This window comes from Perca fluviatilis, chromosome 13 (assembly GCF_010015445.1).
Source record: "Perca fluviatilis chromosome 13, GENO_Pfluv_1.0, whole genome shotgun sequence".
NCBI classification, from domain to species: Eukaryota; Metazoa; Chordata; class Actinopteri; order Perciformes; family Percidae; genus Perca; species Perca fluviatilis.
The window spans coordinates 16,134,408-16,150,529 of NC_053124.1; the positions used below are offsets into that span (position 1 = coordinate 16,134,408).

The 16,122-nt window shown below is 40.1% G+C and overlaps 2 protein-coding genes and 1 long non-coding RNA gene across 4 annotated transcripts in view; 1 reads left to right on the forward strand and 2 right to left on the reverse strand.

The window, feature by feature from the left end:
- The window catches only part of ctnnal1 (catenin (cadherin-associated protein), alpha-like 1), a 63,047-nt gene extending 60,961 nt beyond the window's left edge, over nucleotides 1-2,086 (reverse strand). Inside the window, exon 1 of one of the 2 annotated variants that reach the window (XM_039819845.1) lies at nucleotides 1,714-2,085. In XM_039819845.1, the coding sequence (XP_039675779.1) occupies nucleotides 1,714-1,809 (96 nt within the window). In that variant the 5' untranslated portion in view covers nucleotides 1,810-2,085. Of the gene's footprint in view, nucleotides 1-1,713 lie in introns of both variants that reach the window. The other variant, XM_039819846.1, reaches the window with a different exon arrangement.
- A 5,433-nt stretch (nucleotides 2,087-7,519) lies between these two features.
- On the reverse strand, nucleotides 7,520-8,867 carry LOC120571813. Its single transcript, XR_005641306.1, has 3 exons — nucleotides 8,781-8,867; nucleotides 8,037-8,159; nucleotides 7,520-7,582 (listed from the first exon to the last, which is right to left on the reverse strand). It is a non-coding gene; the product is annotated as an uncharacterized LOC120571813 (long non-coding RNA).
- The window catches only part of elp2 (elongator acetyltransferase complex subunit 2), a 28,275-nt gene continuing 20,697 nt past the window's right edge, over nucleotides 8,545-16,122 (forward strand). Inside the window, exons 1-8 of the mRNA XM_039820906.1 lie at nucleotides 8,545-8,676; nucleotides 8,811-8,889; nucleotides 9,762-9,832; nucleotides 10,166-10,310; nucleotides 11,723-11,800; nucleotides 12,080-12,144; nucleotides 12,268-12,334; nucleotides 15,783-15,929. Of these exons, the coding sequence (XP_039676840.1) occupies nucleotides 8,545-8,676; nucleotides 8,811-8,889; nucleotides 9,762-9,832; nucleotides 10,166-10,310; nucleotides 11,723-11,800; nucleotides 12,080-12,144; nucleotides 12,268-12,334; nucleotides 15,783-15,929 (784 nt within the window). The remainder of the gene's footprint in view (nucleotides 8,677-8,810; nucleotides 8,890-9,761; nucleotides 9,833-10,165; nucleotides 10,311-11,722; nucleotides 11,801-12,079; nucleotides 12,145-12,267; nucleotides 12,335-15,782; nucleotides 15,930-16,122) is intronic.

A 16,122-nucleotide genomic window follows, 5' to 3' on the forward strand; every position in this document is an offset into this window, starting at 1 on the left:
TTTTAGCATTGCAGAGCTCTGTTGCTATGGGGACAAGCCTCACACTGAGGGAAAAAAAGAAAGTTAGTTGTCCTTGAGGCCCACTGTTCATCAGTGGACCGTTATATGCTGAATGCCATTGATATATACAGAATATTCTTCTATACTTCAGACTGAAGCTCAGCAAGTCTTTTTTTTTTCAGGAGTGCACCATAAGTTTGCTGCAGGGTAAATATTATTAAGATAATGCAGAGTACAGCAGATTTACTGAATGCTTTTGCACAATATTACAGAAGTCTTTACTAAACAGTAACAGTAACTGCCGTTTGCATCACATCACCTTACCTGCATTTACCCTTGATTTCTCATACTGTATAACCAAACTTGTTGGTATACTTTTGAAAATCTAAATGAACAGCCTATACAGAAAGCACATGCCCTACCAGATATCCTTTTCTGATAACTAAGCCATATCCATTCAGTACAGGATGGCCTACATCTTTCAGTGCAATGAGAGGGAGGAAGCACGCTTTCAGCGTTCACAGGGGGAAGGACAGTGTCCGGGACCTTCCACCGTGGTATTGTCCAGACTCTGTTAACCCACCAGTGAGACACCTCTCTTTTCCACTGTCTCTCAGTGGAAACAACAGAACCTTTACAGGTCTCTCCCCTTTCAGCCTGCTCAACAAGGGGATATTAGCATTTATAAGACTGGTGGTCACTCCACTATTCAGGAGATGCAACCCACCTCCAAGGAAACCACAGTGAAAAACAGCCATGGTCATGTTAAAAGCAGAAGCTTTGCAAAATGAATCATCTGCTATTATTCCTATGATGGAAATGAACAGCCTAAAATAGCATTACTGCTTAACAAATCATTACAAAACAGCCTCGGCATTTGCAGCCTCCTATGTTGCACTATACAATAAAATTATTAATTAAATCCTTGACCTAAACGCCTTGCTTTTAAAGCTGGGGCTACTGTTTCAAGTGTGCAAGAGAAGAGTTGATGAAAGAGTGCAGTGGCTTTAAGTGGGTCTTTCTTCTCCTTCTGTTTATTGAAAAACAAAACACGTGCCTCAAAGTGACCCAATTAGAGAAGTGGGAGTCACAGTGCAGCACAGGACTGGCAAAGGGCAGCACCGTACTTCTGGGAAAAACTAGTATGCCCTCTTGAACACAATATTTTCTCAAAGTGTTATGAGGAATTTCAGGAGAGTTTCTGGTGGCCTCCAGGCAGCTAAATACAGGATTAATATCACAGAGATTAACATTTTTTTTTGGATGGCTGATCATTGGTTTAATTGCTCCCATTTACAGTACAGAGTAGCCTAGTATGTAGCCTAATAGCCTATACTTACGCATAACAACAAACCTGTATCTTTAGTCTAATTTTGTCTCAGTGGCTGTCTTACATGTATAAGGTTTTGAGTTATTAAGACTTTTCTGTGTGCAACTCGTAACGACTTGCCTTTATTGGTAACAGCAACGACACCAGTAGGCTACAACATAACAACTTATAATAAATTAAACCACGCGCAGGACAGTCTTTAAACACAGCACGAGAGGGAAACATGCAGACAGTCTCCGTGTACATTCAGCGAGTAAACACGAGAATCAAAGTTAGCCTCATGTGTGCGAACACGGCTGTTGTTGTGAAGCCAAAGTTCACTTTAAAGTACAGTGTGCTCAGAAAGAACAATACAACGCTTGTTTAACGTGTATGGTACTCACCTGCGATACTAAAGGAATAAGCGTCTGCTCTACAGAGCGAGTTTTGATTTCCAGACCGGAATCAAAGTTACTGTTGCCGCACGGAGATGAAGCCATTCCCGCCGCGCTCTCCCTGCCTGACACACAACGCACTACTGGGTTTACTAAGAGCCTTCCCCTTGCTGTTTCGCAGTTGCAAACTGGTGTAACGGACCTGCTATTGCACACCGGGATTTCTAACTTGATTACAGAGTCGTTTATCGAGTGGCTCTCTACGCACGCACGCTGTTTTAATCCACTTTGGCTCGGTGGTTGTGCCGCTGCTCCCGCTAATGTCCATGTAGTTTACTCAACGACAGGGAGCGGACTGCAGCACACCACTGTGGGCAACACACACACACACGCACCACACACGGCACGCACATGCACCTTCAGGTTCTCACTGCTGGCTGCACCTCAAGGCTTTCCGAAGTGCAGTTCATTATTTTGTTGATAATCAGGATGGTCGCTTTGATTTTAATCCCCCTGTTCACTCACCGCAGTTATGTAGCCTAATAGCCTACATGGCAAAACATTATCAAATCAGACACATTTGAATAAAAGTATTTGAAACTGAAACATCAGTAGGCTAGTGCATCTATCTGTTTTGGCGTGCAAAATACAAAGATTTGATGTGATATAGCCTATAGGACTTTTTGATTTGAAAATGCATCAACCAGTCATGCAAATTTCAGAGGAGGAGCTTTAGATTAAAAAAAGAAAAAAAAGAAATCACAATCCACCCATCCATCCATGCAGATTTCAGAGGACTTTGCATCCAGTGCCCTCCAGAGAGGCATGATGCTTTCCTCACAGCACAGCAGCTCTGGTTTGAGACAAAGAATCCACACATTATCCCCTGGAGTCTGAGAATCCCTTATCATCCTCACCAAATACACACCAGATATGCCAATCAAACCCTGCTGCACTGACTGGAATGCAGTGCCTATTTTGACAAAAAAAAAAAGTACCTTTGTGAGTCTGGGGAAGGCGTTTATTTTCATGATCTTACCAACTGAGGCGCTGTAGGTTACCCAGGATCTAAAATGGAGAAGGGTACTAAAGTGGTTCCAACATGTATATTTATGATTTCATACTCCTGGTTTGGGTTGGAATCAGTGAAATCACAAACAAATGTCAAAAATATAATAGGGCAGCTGCTGTTGTTTTGAAATCTAAAACAAACTGGAACACGCAGATCTGGCTGGATTTTTTTGTCTGCTCCGACTAAAAGAGAATTATCCTCTGCGGATTTTGAAAAGACGACAAGTGCTGAAAATCTGTTTACAAGAGCTTAATGTGAACCCATCAATAAAACTCATCCTTTCAAAAAGAGGTGTGTGTTTGAGTTGTGGATTGGTGGACACATATTTGCTTTGTTTTCTTACAAATTGTATTACTTTTCATACTTTATATAAGCAGAATGATGTGATACAAGATGTAAGGTACACAGGGTATAAATCCCTCACTCCTCATTTAACCATTACCGACAGTCAGCACACCCCCACATTTCTCCACATTTCCCCAGACTGCTTTCACAATGCGGATATCAAGATAGGAAAAAAAGTTCAAAAGAAACTCATAAATGCCAAAAGGGGTAAACCAAAAACATCAGCAATATAACAGAACCTTTTGTCTTTTGATGCATGATAAAAACTCGCAAACAGGTTTATATTTGCTTAAGATTTTTTGTTCCTGAGAGAAATTGCAGGATTTCATTTCAAACAAACTGACTGACTTGGAGGTTATGATGACTAATATAGATGTTGTTTCTAGATGCAATGATTTTCATGTGGGCATAAGACGATTCAACATCCCTACTCATACAGTTGTTAACTATCATAAATGTGTCTAATCTGTCTGCATTAGAGGTTCTTTAAATCTTGCGGTCACATTCTGGTAACACATCCTTCCTCTTCTTATTTTGTGACCCAGTGACTTGTATCCATAATAGGACTCAAATACTTTATTGCCGCCTGGATCCGAGCCTGACCAAACTATTGCCAAATTCTCTGTATCCTCAAGTGGCTCCAGTATTTCTAACTTTACAAGTGCAGCCACTGGATGAGTAACACTTCATATTACAAACACACCAGATGGCTGAGAGCAGATATGGTTTATAAGCACTGTGGGACTGTTAGTGAGGGCTTTTGCTGCCTGCTTTATCATCAACTATGGTGGATGGCTCGCACTCCGTGTCAGCAGAAGAGACAATGGCTGTGTTTGTGTGTGTGTGTGTGTGTGTGTGTGTGTGTGTGTGTGTGTGTGTGTGTGTGTGTGTGTGTGTGTGTGTGTGTGTGTGTGTGTGTGTGTGTGTGTGTGTGTGTGTGTGTGTGTGTGTGTGGCTGTCTGCCACTCTCAGCCCCAGCCAGTATTTATTTAAAACCCCAGAGCTATGCTTTAGTTATTCTCCCTGTTTACATAGGTTTCACTCCACACACACACACACACACACACACACACACACACACACACACACACACACACACACACACACACACACACACACTGCATCATTATGAAGGCAGGCAAGCTGACTGGCTGCTATGAGCGGACGGACTGTGTTGCACTTTGATAAATGGCTCTACTACTAACTAGATAATATCTGTATGTTTGTTGTTAATCTGCCGTGAGGCTCTCTTCCAAGAGATACGGTGATAACAAGCTCCACTCGGGCTACTTGCATTGTGCTGTATCGACTTGTGCTGGTTTAAATAATTCTACTCACAGCAGATACATTCAAGAGGCAGAATAATAAGATAGGAAATATGATACATCCTCACAATTTCAGTGGAAATAGTTTAGTTATCACCAAGACAAATTGCCTGCTATCCACAAGCTCAAACAAACAAAATGGTGCGCATATTCTCATTGAGTTTGTTTGTCAGTGCCATAGTTGGGAAACAGGCTTGTTTTTCTAAACAGTATCTCTTTTGTACTGGAATACTAAATATTTGCTCCTCTGCCTCTAATCTCTTCAGGCACATTGCATTTTGCTTGAAACCCCATAGAAGGTACCGTAAGTCTATGGGAAGGGAAGTCCCTTTTGTGTATACTTATCTGCACAGTCCAAGAGTATTACTCATTAAATAAAAGATGCTAACAGTATGCACAGTGTGATTGTATTGCTAACAGCTGCTACTCTCTCTCTCTCTCTCTCTCTCTCTCTCTCTCTCTCTCTCTCTTTAGAAGTGCTGACTTCTCTTCTCTCTCTCTCTCTGGATCATTCCTTCTGGCTGTACAGCTCCAGGGACAGGAACTGCTGAGCCTGAGGAGATAGTGATTTTGCACATTGCAAGATGTAAAATGAGTGCACTCAGTCATATTCCCCTGTTGGATAAGTAGATTGAAATTTGGGATTCAAAGCGAGGATTGTGGTGGAATGTTCAAGGACCCCCTGCATTTTAAAACGTAAGAAAATGTCTGTCTATCTCGAGTAATATACTTTTTACATATACACTGCTGTTTTTGATGATGGCCCTCTTCATGTATATTTTATAAATGATTATGTTTTGTATGTGGTAGTTTAACACTCCATGTTTGGTATCTAGTTTTCACACCACAATTCACACAATAACATGTACCTCTGGGGAACCCTGAGCCTGCATGTCAGATGAACTAAAAGGAATATCACTCAGAATACTTGCACTTCAGGCTAGCGTAGCTTTCACAGGGACCTGCAGCTGAACTCACCCACTTACAACGTTACAGTGACCAGAGAGGCCCCTGTGAAAGAGTTCAAACTGAGATGAGGTGCCCTAGTTGAATATTTAGTTGGCTGCACACTGTTTTTACTGTCTGACCCTGAATAGTTTTACAGTTTAAAGCTTCAGGAGTTGTTTAGATGTTAAATGAGTTTAATCCCGGCTGGTTTACAGGTGTTTATGTTAAGATGGACTGGTCAGAAAGGATTACACTGCTGCTAATAATATGGACCACGGAATGATAAAAATCGGACATTTAAATATGTCAAGGGGCAGTGCTAATAAGAAGGGGGTCATCTGTCTGTCATTTACCGCTCTCACCCAGCCAAATAGGCATCCTCAGGGACAAGGCTAATTTAATTGCACGTAAACAAAGAAGGCAGCAGCAAAGTGCCACACCAGACACCCACCCTAGTAATCTTGGCTTATTTCTGCATCTCCATTTCTTTGTTACATAATTGCAGACACATTGCATATACTCATTATAATTCTATTACCATCCAGCACTGCTTAGTCTGAAGGCTGCCTCATTTGTCAGAGATGCTCTCTCCAGTTTGGAATAGCATAGCACAGGAATGTGTAGATGTAATACATAAATGGACATATTATGCATGAGCTGCATGTTTCTACAAACAACATTAAGATAATCTTAATATGTGTGTGTGTGTGTGTGTGGTGTGTGTGTGTGTGTTTGTGTGTGTGAGGAAAGATAATCTACAAAAGTTTAGTTATCTATCTTATTTTATTTTGTTGTTTCATTATTTCTTTCTTTCTCATATACAATACCAATCATGCACCAAGATACATTCAGTTATTTCTATACTTCACCTTTTACTGACAGCTCAGAAAAAAAGAAGAAAAAGAGAGAGTATTCAGTTGCAAAATACCTGTTACTGTACCTGAGATGTCTTAGCCTGTATCAGTGTTAAACTATTCTATTTTAGATGAGTGAGGGAAATGGCATTAAATAAGAAAGACACTTCTCACCAAGACACAACTCACCAAGAATATTTTAGTACTAAAAGAAAACATCTTTCTATCATATCTCTATTATACGAATAAAGGCATGCCATATATTCAAATAAAAATGACGTTTGTTTCAAAAATAGGGCCAGAAAAGCTTAAGAAACCTAGATTTACAGTATAACTGCTATATTCGCTGACAAAAACACAGATGCTACAGCGATACAATTTACTAAATAGCAGGAACCTGATTTTCAATCTGTTGAGCGGCCATATAATGAGGCTGATGCAGAGTGTGTCTATGGTCTAAATCAAAGTGCTTTTGACCCTGTCATCACTGGCTAAGAAAAACCGTTCACTTGCAACCGGGTGCAAAGACATGTTCCCAAAACCTTTCAAGTAAGTATCCTTATACTATTTTGGGAAATGGTATTGGAAAATAGGACAGGAGGATCTTTCCAAAATAATTCTCATCCTTTCTGCAATGACCTAATACATTTGCTCACACTAATCCTGCATTGTGTAGGAAAGTACAGAGGTTTCACGAATGCATAGTCAAAGCAGTACAAAGATAATAAGACATTTTCTCACAGAAACAGCTGTTTGGCTAAATCCAAGCTATCACCTAGCTGCCACTCCTGAGACGAGAGCCTTAGATGCATGGGTATCCTCCACAGAGAGGTTGTCTCACCCTGCCAAGTCTGATTTAAATTCTGTCTCCCTGAGACTGAGTGAGGAGGGACAACAATAGCAAGACAAACACAATCTATTTTCTCCCCAAGTGTTGGTGACAGTTCCTCTGTTTTGTCTTTGTCACGCACATATACCAAAAGTCAGCACAGCTAAAGGCAAGCCAAAAGACTCAGCCACCCCTACTCCATCCCTTCTTACTTCCTCATATTATATGGCTCTATCCCTGCTACATTTTAATTTGTCATATCTTCTCAAGGGTTCACAGATGCCATCACATTTCCCCCTTGATCTTGTCAAGCGGGCGCCTAGAAACTCCTTGTGACAAAACTGTCACCTTAACCTTTGAAATCCATAAGGCCCAAGGGCTTTTTTTTTAACAAGCAAGGCTGGCTGGCTGGCTGGCAGCTGGCTGGCTGGCAGCTAGCTCAGCTGCGACCAGTCACCACTTGGCAAGGGGATAATCCAGTCCAACACAGCAGTGTATGTGTCATCTTGATTGTTGATGGAAAAAAAAATACAAAGTGTCATCAGTCATCAGACATTTGGATTACATGCAGTATATTCTATAGTCTTCTGGCTTAGACCCAGGCAAACAAGTTAACATTTGACTTTGGTAATATGTGCTGTCTAATAATGACACATAACCTGGGAGATACACCAAGCACTACAGTTATCGTTGGTTGTTCATTTCTTGCTCATGAATGTTTCACTAACTCTATAGTTTAACTTGGCCTTTTTTAAGAACATAATTAGAAAACACAGCAAATGTAATGTCCAATGAAATTAACCAAAGTAGATAACAGTATTAACGATTATATGATTGAATGTGCTTGAAGTGAGAAAGGGTAATAATAAGGTGATTATTTATTAGTCTGAATAGATTGTTTACTTTAACCTGCTACATGGAGCCAAAGGTCAGACCAAAACAGAGCTGGTGGGGATTACCTGTGTCGTTTGGAGAGATATAGATGGATGCTTGAAGATTTGAACATTGGTCTTCTGGCTGAAGGTTGGTCCCCTCATTAATTAAGCCACTCTGCTGCATCTGTCTAGTGTCAGTAAATGGCACTGAAGACAACCCATGCATTTACTGAACAATATACAAATAGGAAATGTCAATTATGTTGACTAATGAGGCCTTTATAACTATTTTTAAGGAGTAGCCTCTCTGGATTTTGTGATTGACGAACGCCATCTAGTGGACAGTCCTCGGCAGTGCACTAGTGAGTTAAAACGCTTTAATATTTTCTTATCGCCGACATTTAAACTACTTTGAACCTTACTAAATATAATAAAGATCACTGCGTAGGGTTTTTGTATGTAAAAACGTTTCTAAAACAATATCACAATTTAAGTCTGTGGTGGAACTGTAGATCTTTGGATGCGGAACTTTTGTACGGGTCTGTTTAGCTACAGCCACATTTACAGCAACGCCACATCTACAGCTTTCAAGATGGCGGCGCCCGTAATTGAAACATGCCATGTAGCTTGTTGTGCAAACAGGACTCCAAATGTTGTTTCTTGGGGTCGTGGGGGGACCATTGCCTTTGGGACATGTACCTCCGTAGCTCTGTACGACCCACAGGTAGTCCAATCTGTCTAAGTTCTTCTGTAAAGTCAGCTGTCGTTGTTCGATGTCACACCTAACGATAACCGAGAATGTAAATAAACGTATACTTTGTTCGTTACCTTAATAAAACACATTTGGTTTGACCGCAGGAGAGGCGAGTTGTGGCTGTGCTGAATGGACACACAGGAAGAGTGAATACAGTCCAGTGGATTCACAGACAGGACTGTGGTGAGTGTGGAGAGAGAGAGAGAGAGAGAGAGAGAGAGAGAGAGAGAGAGAGAGAGAGAGAGAGAGAGAGAGAGAGAGAGGCAACTGCTCACTGATGAACCTGCTGTCAAACCGCTGGATGGGATCTGTAACTTATTGTTCACTTTCTCGTCCATTTGATTTGCTACCACAACAAACGTAGAGCGGCGTGTAGAAGTGAGCTGTTTTATCAGACTTAAATTAATTCGGGGTATGGATCTAAAATAATTGGTGGAAATAGCCTTCAGCTAGTCTTCTTCATTGTGGCTTTAAAACCGTTTGTGTAAAGCTCCTTTTCAGGCATGTCACCCCTTACATTTCTACAGTGAAAGAACAACACAGGATAAATGAATTAGAAAGATATTAGACATGAATTAAACATATTTGTAGATTCTAAAAGTTATATATTTGTTAGATGAAAAGTAATCTATTTATTTTCTTTTATATAATGATAATTTTAACGAATGAATCTAAAAACTTTTCACGGACCCCCTGACAGAGTGCCCCACTTTCAGAATCACTGGTCTATAGTATATAGACTCTCGAACATTATTGATTGTTGAACATCTTATTCCAAAACCAGGGCTCAGTGCAGGCTATTCTTCCACACCATGCCCTGAAAAAGCTTCCCGTTTGAGCTCAGAAAGCCTTCCCAAACTGTTAGCAAAATACTTTGAAGCACACTATTGTATATAAAATATCATTGTATGCTGTAGCATTACATTTTGCCTTAATTGTAACTAAATGACATAGCCCAAACCGTGAAAAACAGCCCCAGTCCAAAGGTGCACAAAAGGTTGTAGCCATACAGTAATTACATACATTACTTAACTGTGTTGTCATTGTTGTTTCAGCTCCAGAGAGTCATCTTGTCTCAGGAGGCTCAGACAATCGGCTCATCGTCTGGGAGGTAAAAAATGGGAAGGTAAGAAGAAGACATGCCGGGATAAATAAAGGCTTATCGTTTGGCAGCTGCACACGCATTAAACCCACACGTGCTCAGAACCTATACGTGCAATACACGTCGTGGGGCGATGTCACACAGTGAGGGGGCTGCGCCTTGCAGTTGGGGGTTTGGTGCAAGGTGCCCAGGAGGTGAACTGGCAACTCTCCAGCTACCAATTCACACTCCATATTTTTGGTTCGGACAGGGATTTGAACCAGCGACCCTCTGGTTCTCAACCCAGCTCCCTAAGGACTGAGCTACTACCACCTGTTCCAATGACCAGTGTTTCTGTCATTTCTCTGCTGTTTCCAGTTCATCCAGTCGGTGGAGTGTAAGGGCCACACTGGTCCAGTTTGTGCTGTGGATGCTATCTATGTGGAGGACTCAAAGATCCTGGTGGCCTCCTCAGCATCCGACTCCACAGTCAGACTGTGGCTCTGCAATGAAGCAAAAGAAGGTAAGAGACACAGAAATCCTGGCAAATACATTTCAGTGCCAGCCTTTGGAGCTCTTGTGACTTGTGGTACAGTACTTTGATGCCATAAACAATGTTGGAAATGCTACAAAATAGTGTTTTAAAGTATTAATATGGGTGATTCCCAACCTTTTTTGCTTGTGACCCTTTTTATATGGAGACATGTCTTCTTTATACCAATCTTCACAGGGAGCAAGTCTGTGAGTTGTGCGCAGACTGTTTCATGTAAATACATTTAAAGGCATCAATAGGTAGAACTGAACAGAATTCCTCAAGAAAAAAAAGTTTTTAAAAAGTGCCCAAATAATCAGTTCACAACTCCTTAGATTAATCTTGTGATCCCTTTTAGGGGTTTCAGTTAGAAACCACTGAGGTCACCTGTAGATATTGTCAATATTTTGCAAAAAGAAAACATTCTTACTTTCTCGAAAAGTCTTCTTTGCAAGAACTAGTTAATTTCCACCAGTTGCCTTGAATTTCTGTTTTGATGTGGGACTCTATTCAGAACAGGCTCACCTATTACTTTGATAAATAATTAATACATTTTATTCCTTGAACTGCAGTTAGACTATCTGCCCCTAGTGGCTGAAAGAGGACATGGCAATATTTAAAAACAACATGATCATTTGTCTCACCTCTGCAGTGCTGCAAAACTGTTTAGCATGCATCACATCTATGACATTGTGTCAGTATTTTTTACATACACTTACAATAGCCTGCCATAGTTTAAATGGCACTTGGAGACTAAACAATTTGTCAATGATAGAAAAACAAAAGTGAAATGTTTTTTGGACAGAAATTACTGTACATACTGTGTAATCTATCCTTGTTTTTATTTCCTTAAAAATGTAAGCTGACAGAATCACCACAGTTGTATTAATTAGCCATATTAATTGTAATATTGCTTTAATTTCCTCATAAAAAAATAATAATTAAATATCAGTGGTGTTCCAAACTGTCATCCTTATCTACTTTTCTTTTTTTTTTTTCTAAGCTGTCACCCATAACAGCTTCTCTTTGTTGGAAGTTCTGGCCACCTGTCAGTGCAGAGGAACACTGATGCTGCTTGACAAGCATGGAAATTAAGAGTGTGTATGCGGACTGGGCGTAACCTTGGGGTGTATTCCCAGATATAAATACTATGCATGTTATGTTGGATTGTGACAGCTTGAAAGACCCTTGGCCGCTACACATAAATGGAGGCAGAGATAAAAATGTGGCAAATATTTTAAACAGGAACAGTCAAAAGAAGTATTTTACATGTAGTTCTGTTCACACTCAAGCCCTATAGTTTAACATAATACCGGTATATAAGCTATTTTTCTTTTGTTGTGTAGCATTATTACTCCTAGGGGGTCAGAAAGTTTAACTCCATGTACATTTGTGTTTTTCAGCTGAGTGTCTCCATACCTTATCGTTTGGCACCAGTTTTATGATGGATGTCTCTCTGGCACTGTTGCCAGGCAGCAGAGGTAAGCCTAAGCTGTTCCTACATAGACATCCTTGAGGTTACACTCACACACACAGACAGACATTTTTCCGAATGTCATATGCAGCCTGCGTTTGAAGTGTCTCGTTTCCTTATTCCCTTCTGTTTTACGTGCCTTTTCATCTGTTTGATCCTGTGCTTCATCCTTCCCTTCCACCCCGCTCCTGTTTATAAAACCTAGACCTACATGTAAATGTGTGCAACCTGCCATGTGTGTGTGCTTACATGACTTGTGTGAAAACCTGAGTATCTTTCCTAACAGTTCCCATACTGGCCTGTGGGGGTGATAACTCTCAGGTGCATCTGTATGTGCAGTCCAACGGAGAGGTAAGCTCAGGCCAATACTCTGTCAGGGACAGGTCATTCATGTTTTCAACACTTTTGTTTTTAATTACAAAACTATCAGAGTGTCATCTGACCTTTTTTTTTTTTTAAATTGCTCTACGACAGCTCCAGAAGACCATGTCCCTGCAAGGACACGAAGACTGGGTCCGTGGAGTGGCCTGGGCATCTCTAGGTAAGCGTAACTATTTGAAGTAATAGTAGTGTTACTATTTCAGGAGTAGAACCTGTTTTGAATTAACTGTAACTATCCCAGTATGCTTGCACGTCTCACTTGACACAAAATCAGATACAATATATTTGTAGGCAGGGTTTTTTAAAACCTTTCCATGAACCAGAAAGCCCAGGTTAAACATTTCAGAACAGAACTAATAAGCATTGTTGAAGTGCTCTCGAGCCTCTCACAAATCACCAGCATCTTATCAAGCCCAGCAAAATTTTCTTAGGGTACCAGTGATGAGATTTGAGCCAAGGATCTTTTTGATAAGTGGTGACAGTAGTAATGACTAAGCCACCAGGGTTGGGTTATGGCAAGCGAACAACGGAAGCTAGCAAGACCTGTTTGATACTAAAAATACATGATAAGATTCTTAGATGTACTGTTTTAATGTTTGCTTGATGGCTAATTAAGAGTTCTTTAGACAGTGTATGGGCAAACCGTACTTGTTACATTCTATTAGTTCAGTCTTCATTGAATATACTGTTTATGATGCCTCTTTTTTTTTTTTGCTTTGTGTCAGTCAAGAGTAAGTCAGTAAGTCTTTTTCTGCTATGAGCTGATTTGATTTATACAAACAACATATAGTTTAAGGTTACAAAGAGGGGTTAAGGGTCCCGATGTGTCCTTAAATAAAATAAGTAAAAAAACAAACCATTGTTTAAGATGTTTTCCAGTTGTATGTATGCATATAATTGCAATTTTAGAGTTTGGTACACCTGCTTGTTTCTGATATGATGGTCTTCTAAAGGCTTAAAAGCTTGTGTTCATGGTTCACCATTATCTTTCTCTATCTTTACCATGCCTGAAAGAGTCAGATAACCCATGATTGGCTGAATGCTGAGAGGTGGAAGGAGATTTCCTGTCTTCAACCAATTTGATTAGAAAGACAGACAAGTGCATTTTGACCTTCTTAAAGCAAAAAGAGACAATTTTCCATCGCTCAATAGAGCATTTAAAAGACACATTTATTTTGAGGCCAGCTTCACCAACTTGTGTGCTATTCACAGTATTGTGATAGCACATGGCAATGCATGGATCCAATTCAAGCTCTGCTAATTTTTACCCTCTTCAAGGGCTCTTAATAACTTCACTGTTCTGACTGTGTAAAAGCTATTTCATCTCCTTTACTAGCCCTCTCCACCAGTGTCTCCTTCCCACTCAAAGTCTATGACCTACTCCACGCTGCCAAGCTACAAGCCAGCAAAGAGACAGAGAGAAGTTTGTTTATATGAAATATCCACATAGAAATGACAAAACCCTCTCCCCACGGTGATAGTAGTTACATAAATCATTCTGTTCTTTTATGACTTGGCAGATGGCAAATTGCAGCACTAGAGGTGCAGTTTATCATAGCTGTTAAACACTTTCATTCAGAGCATGATGCTATTTTGTGTTTTTGTGTTTCTATCTGTATCCTATTTTCTAAATAACCATTTTCTTTCCATCAATCTCAGTAGTATAAAATCAGCTGGTCATAGGTTATCATTTCTACTTTTACTGAAGAAAGGGTAGTCTGACTCTTTTGGGAGAGCAGGGGATGGTGTTTTTAGTTCATCCTTCTCTTGCAAGATTTATTTTTATAAAAAAGAGATCAGATAGTTACAGCAAAAAGACGGCTTTCATATGAGCCACATGATGCTTTTTACATGCAGAGGATCAATCATGTCTCTGCATCAGGGCTTTGTTTTCCTCATCACCATCAAAGAGGTAGCTAATGTCCATTTTGAAAAGCATCTTATTAGTTATTACTGATTGAACGTCTGTCTCTTAAAGAGGGCGTCAACTAAGCCAAACTAAAATAAAGTTAAATATATAATATGATCAGTTCTGCATGGGCGTTTCTTTCAGTCCACAAACTGATCTGAACTCACACTTTATCATTTGTTCTTTCACAGTTAGCTGAACCTTAACCGACATTTATCATGTATCACTTTGGCTCTAACACCAAACCAGCTGTGTGTAAAACGAGAGCTTACTGGTGTCGCAGCGTGCGAGCCCGAGCCATACACAGCTGTCTCCCTGTCTCCTGCACGTCACTGAACAGTGACTTAAACCATTTAATTACAGTGATTAGAGATTATAAGTTTTGATTTTTGCTGGCTCAGCAGGAAAAAGTTACCTCTGAGTCTCGAGCTGCTGCTCCAAAATACTTCTGGTAACGTGCCTGGTTATGTGACTCAGATACATGCAGCCTTATTGGCTCTATTGCATCTAATTCATATGAACTTGTATACTCATTCAGCTACAGTGCCAGTTGTTCTGGAACAACTTGTATATCTCAAAATCGCTTTAATTTACCGATGGTATTAAAGCACGTTTTGATATATAACAATATTATTATATATTGCAATCTTTGGAACAGCTGTCTGGAGAAAAGGTCTTCAACAGGCCATGGGACTTGGTAACATGTTCTTACTTTGATTATGATAGGGAGTCAGACATCTGATCTGACACACATCAGGCTACAACATCATCTGATCTAATTCATATTTATTTTTAGGCTATTTGTTGTAATTAAGGGTGGGGTGAAAACATTATGTTGCTCAAGCCCCTCAGATGCCACGGTTGGTGGCTGTACCCTGGTACAGATTAACGGACGTTTTGAAATGTAATGAACAAAGAAAAACTCTGCACGCATGATTCAAGATAAGTTGAAGTACAAGGTTTAACTTCTTTTGTTGCCTATGGGTAATTTATGTCATCACAAGTATGAAAAGCAATGTTTCAACAATCATTGCAATCATCATCAATGTCATTACATCGTGATCGACAAACAATTATGGCCTTCCTCCTCCCTCCTCAGGAGGCCTTAGGCCGTAGCAACAGAGGCATTATAAATGTCTTTATCTTGGCAGAGGCAAAACTGGGCCAGTGGCCATTGGACTAAACCTGAGAACGCATAATGTGACAGACGGGAGCACTCTGAGAAGTGGCTTGTGCTTTGTTTACCACCTTTTTGTGTATATTTGGCCCGCACTCCTGCTGTCTTACTGGCCATGTCACAGTCAGCAGGATTCCTCTATAATGCCTTGATGACAGTTGTAACAAATAATTGAAGACAACAAGAGCCTATAGTCATGCTAGGTGAGGCTATAATGCTCATTACAAAACAGAAAACAAAACTTCAAACAAAATCTAAATGATCCAACTTGGCTCAATTATTTATCGCTCTAAACATACTCAACTTAAGCTCAGGTGAAAAATATGACTGTTCTCAAAGTATTGCTAAACACTACAACTGTAATAATAATATTTGATAATAACCCATACTTTATCATCACCACAGGAGAGTAAATGATACAAAGGCAGTTTTTTATCAATTCAGTAATAGAATATTTTAAGAGTTGATAGAAAACTTCTTTCAGTCAGGAAGGTTTTTATGTTCTCTCTCTGACTCGTTCAGGTGGGGAACTGTTATTAGCCAGCTGTTCCCAGGACTGCCTCATCAGAGTGTGGAGGCTGTGTGCCAAGTCTGGGACAGATGCCCGCATAGAGGACAATCTCACCATCATCAAAATGAAAGAGGACGTTTTTGAAGTGAAGGATAGAGGTGAGCGGGCCATGCAGGCTTGATTTATGAAAAGGTGCTAATTAACTGAATCAATAGACACGCTTTTTGATGGTATAACGGCACATGGTGGTTACCGACCTTCATAAAGAACCAAGTGTGTGTTTACCTTTATCTGTGTAATACATACTTAATTGATTTTTCATGGAATGTTTAGAAGCCACAAAAAAGTATA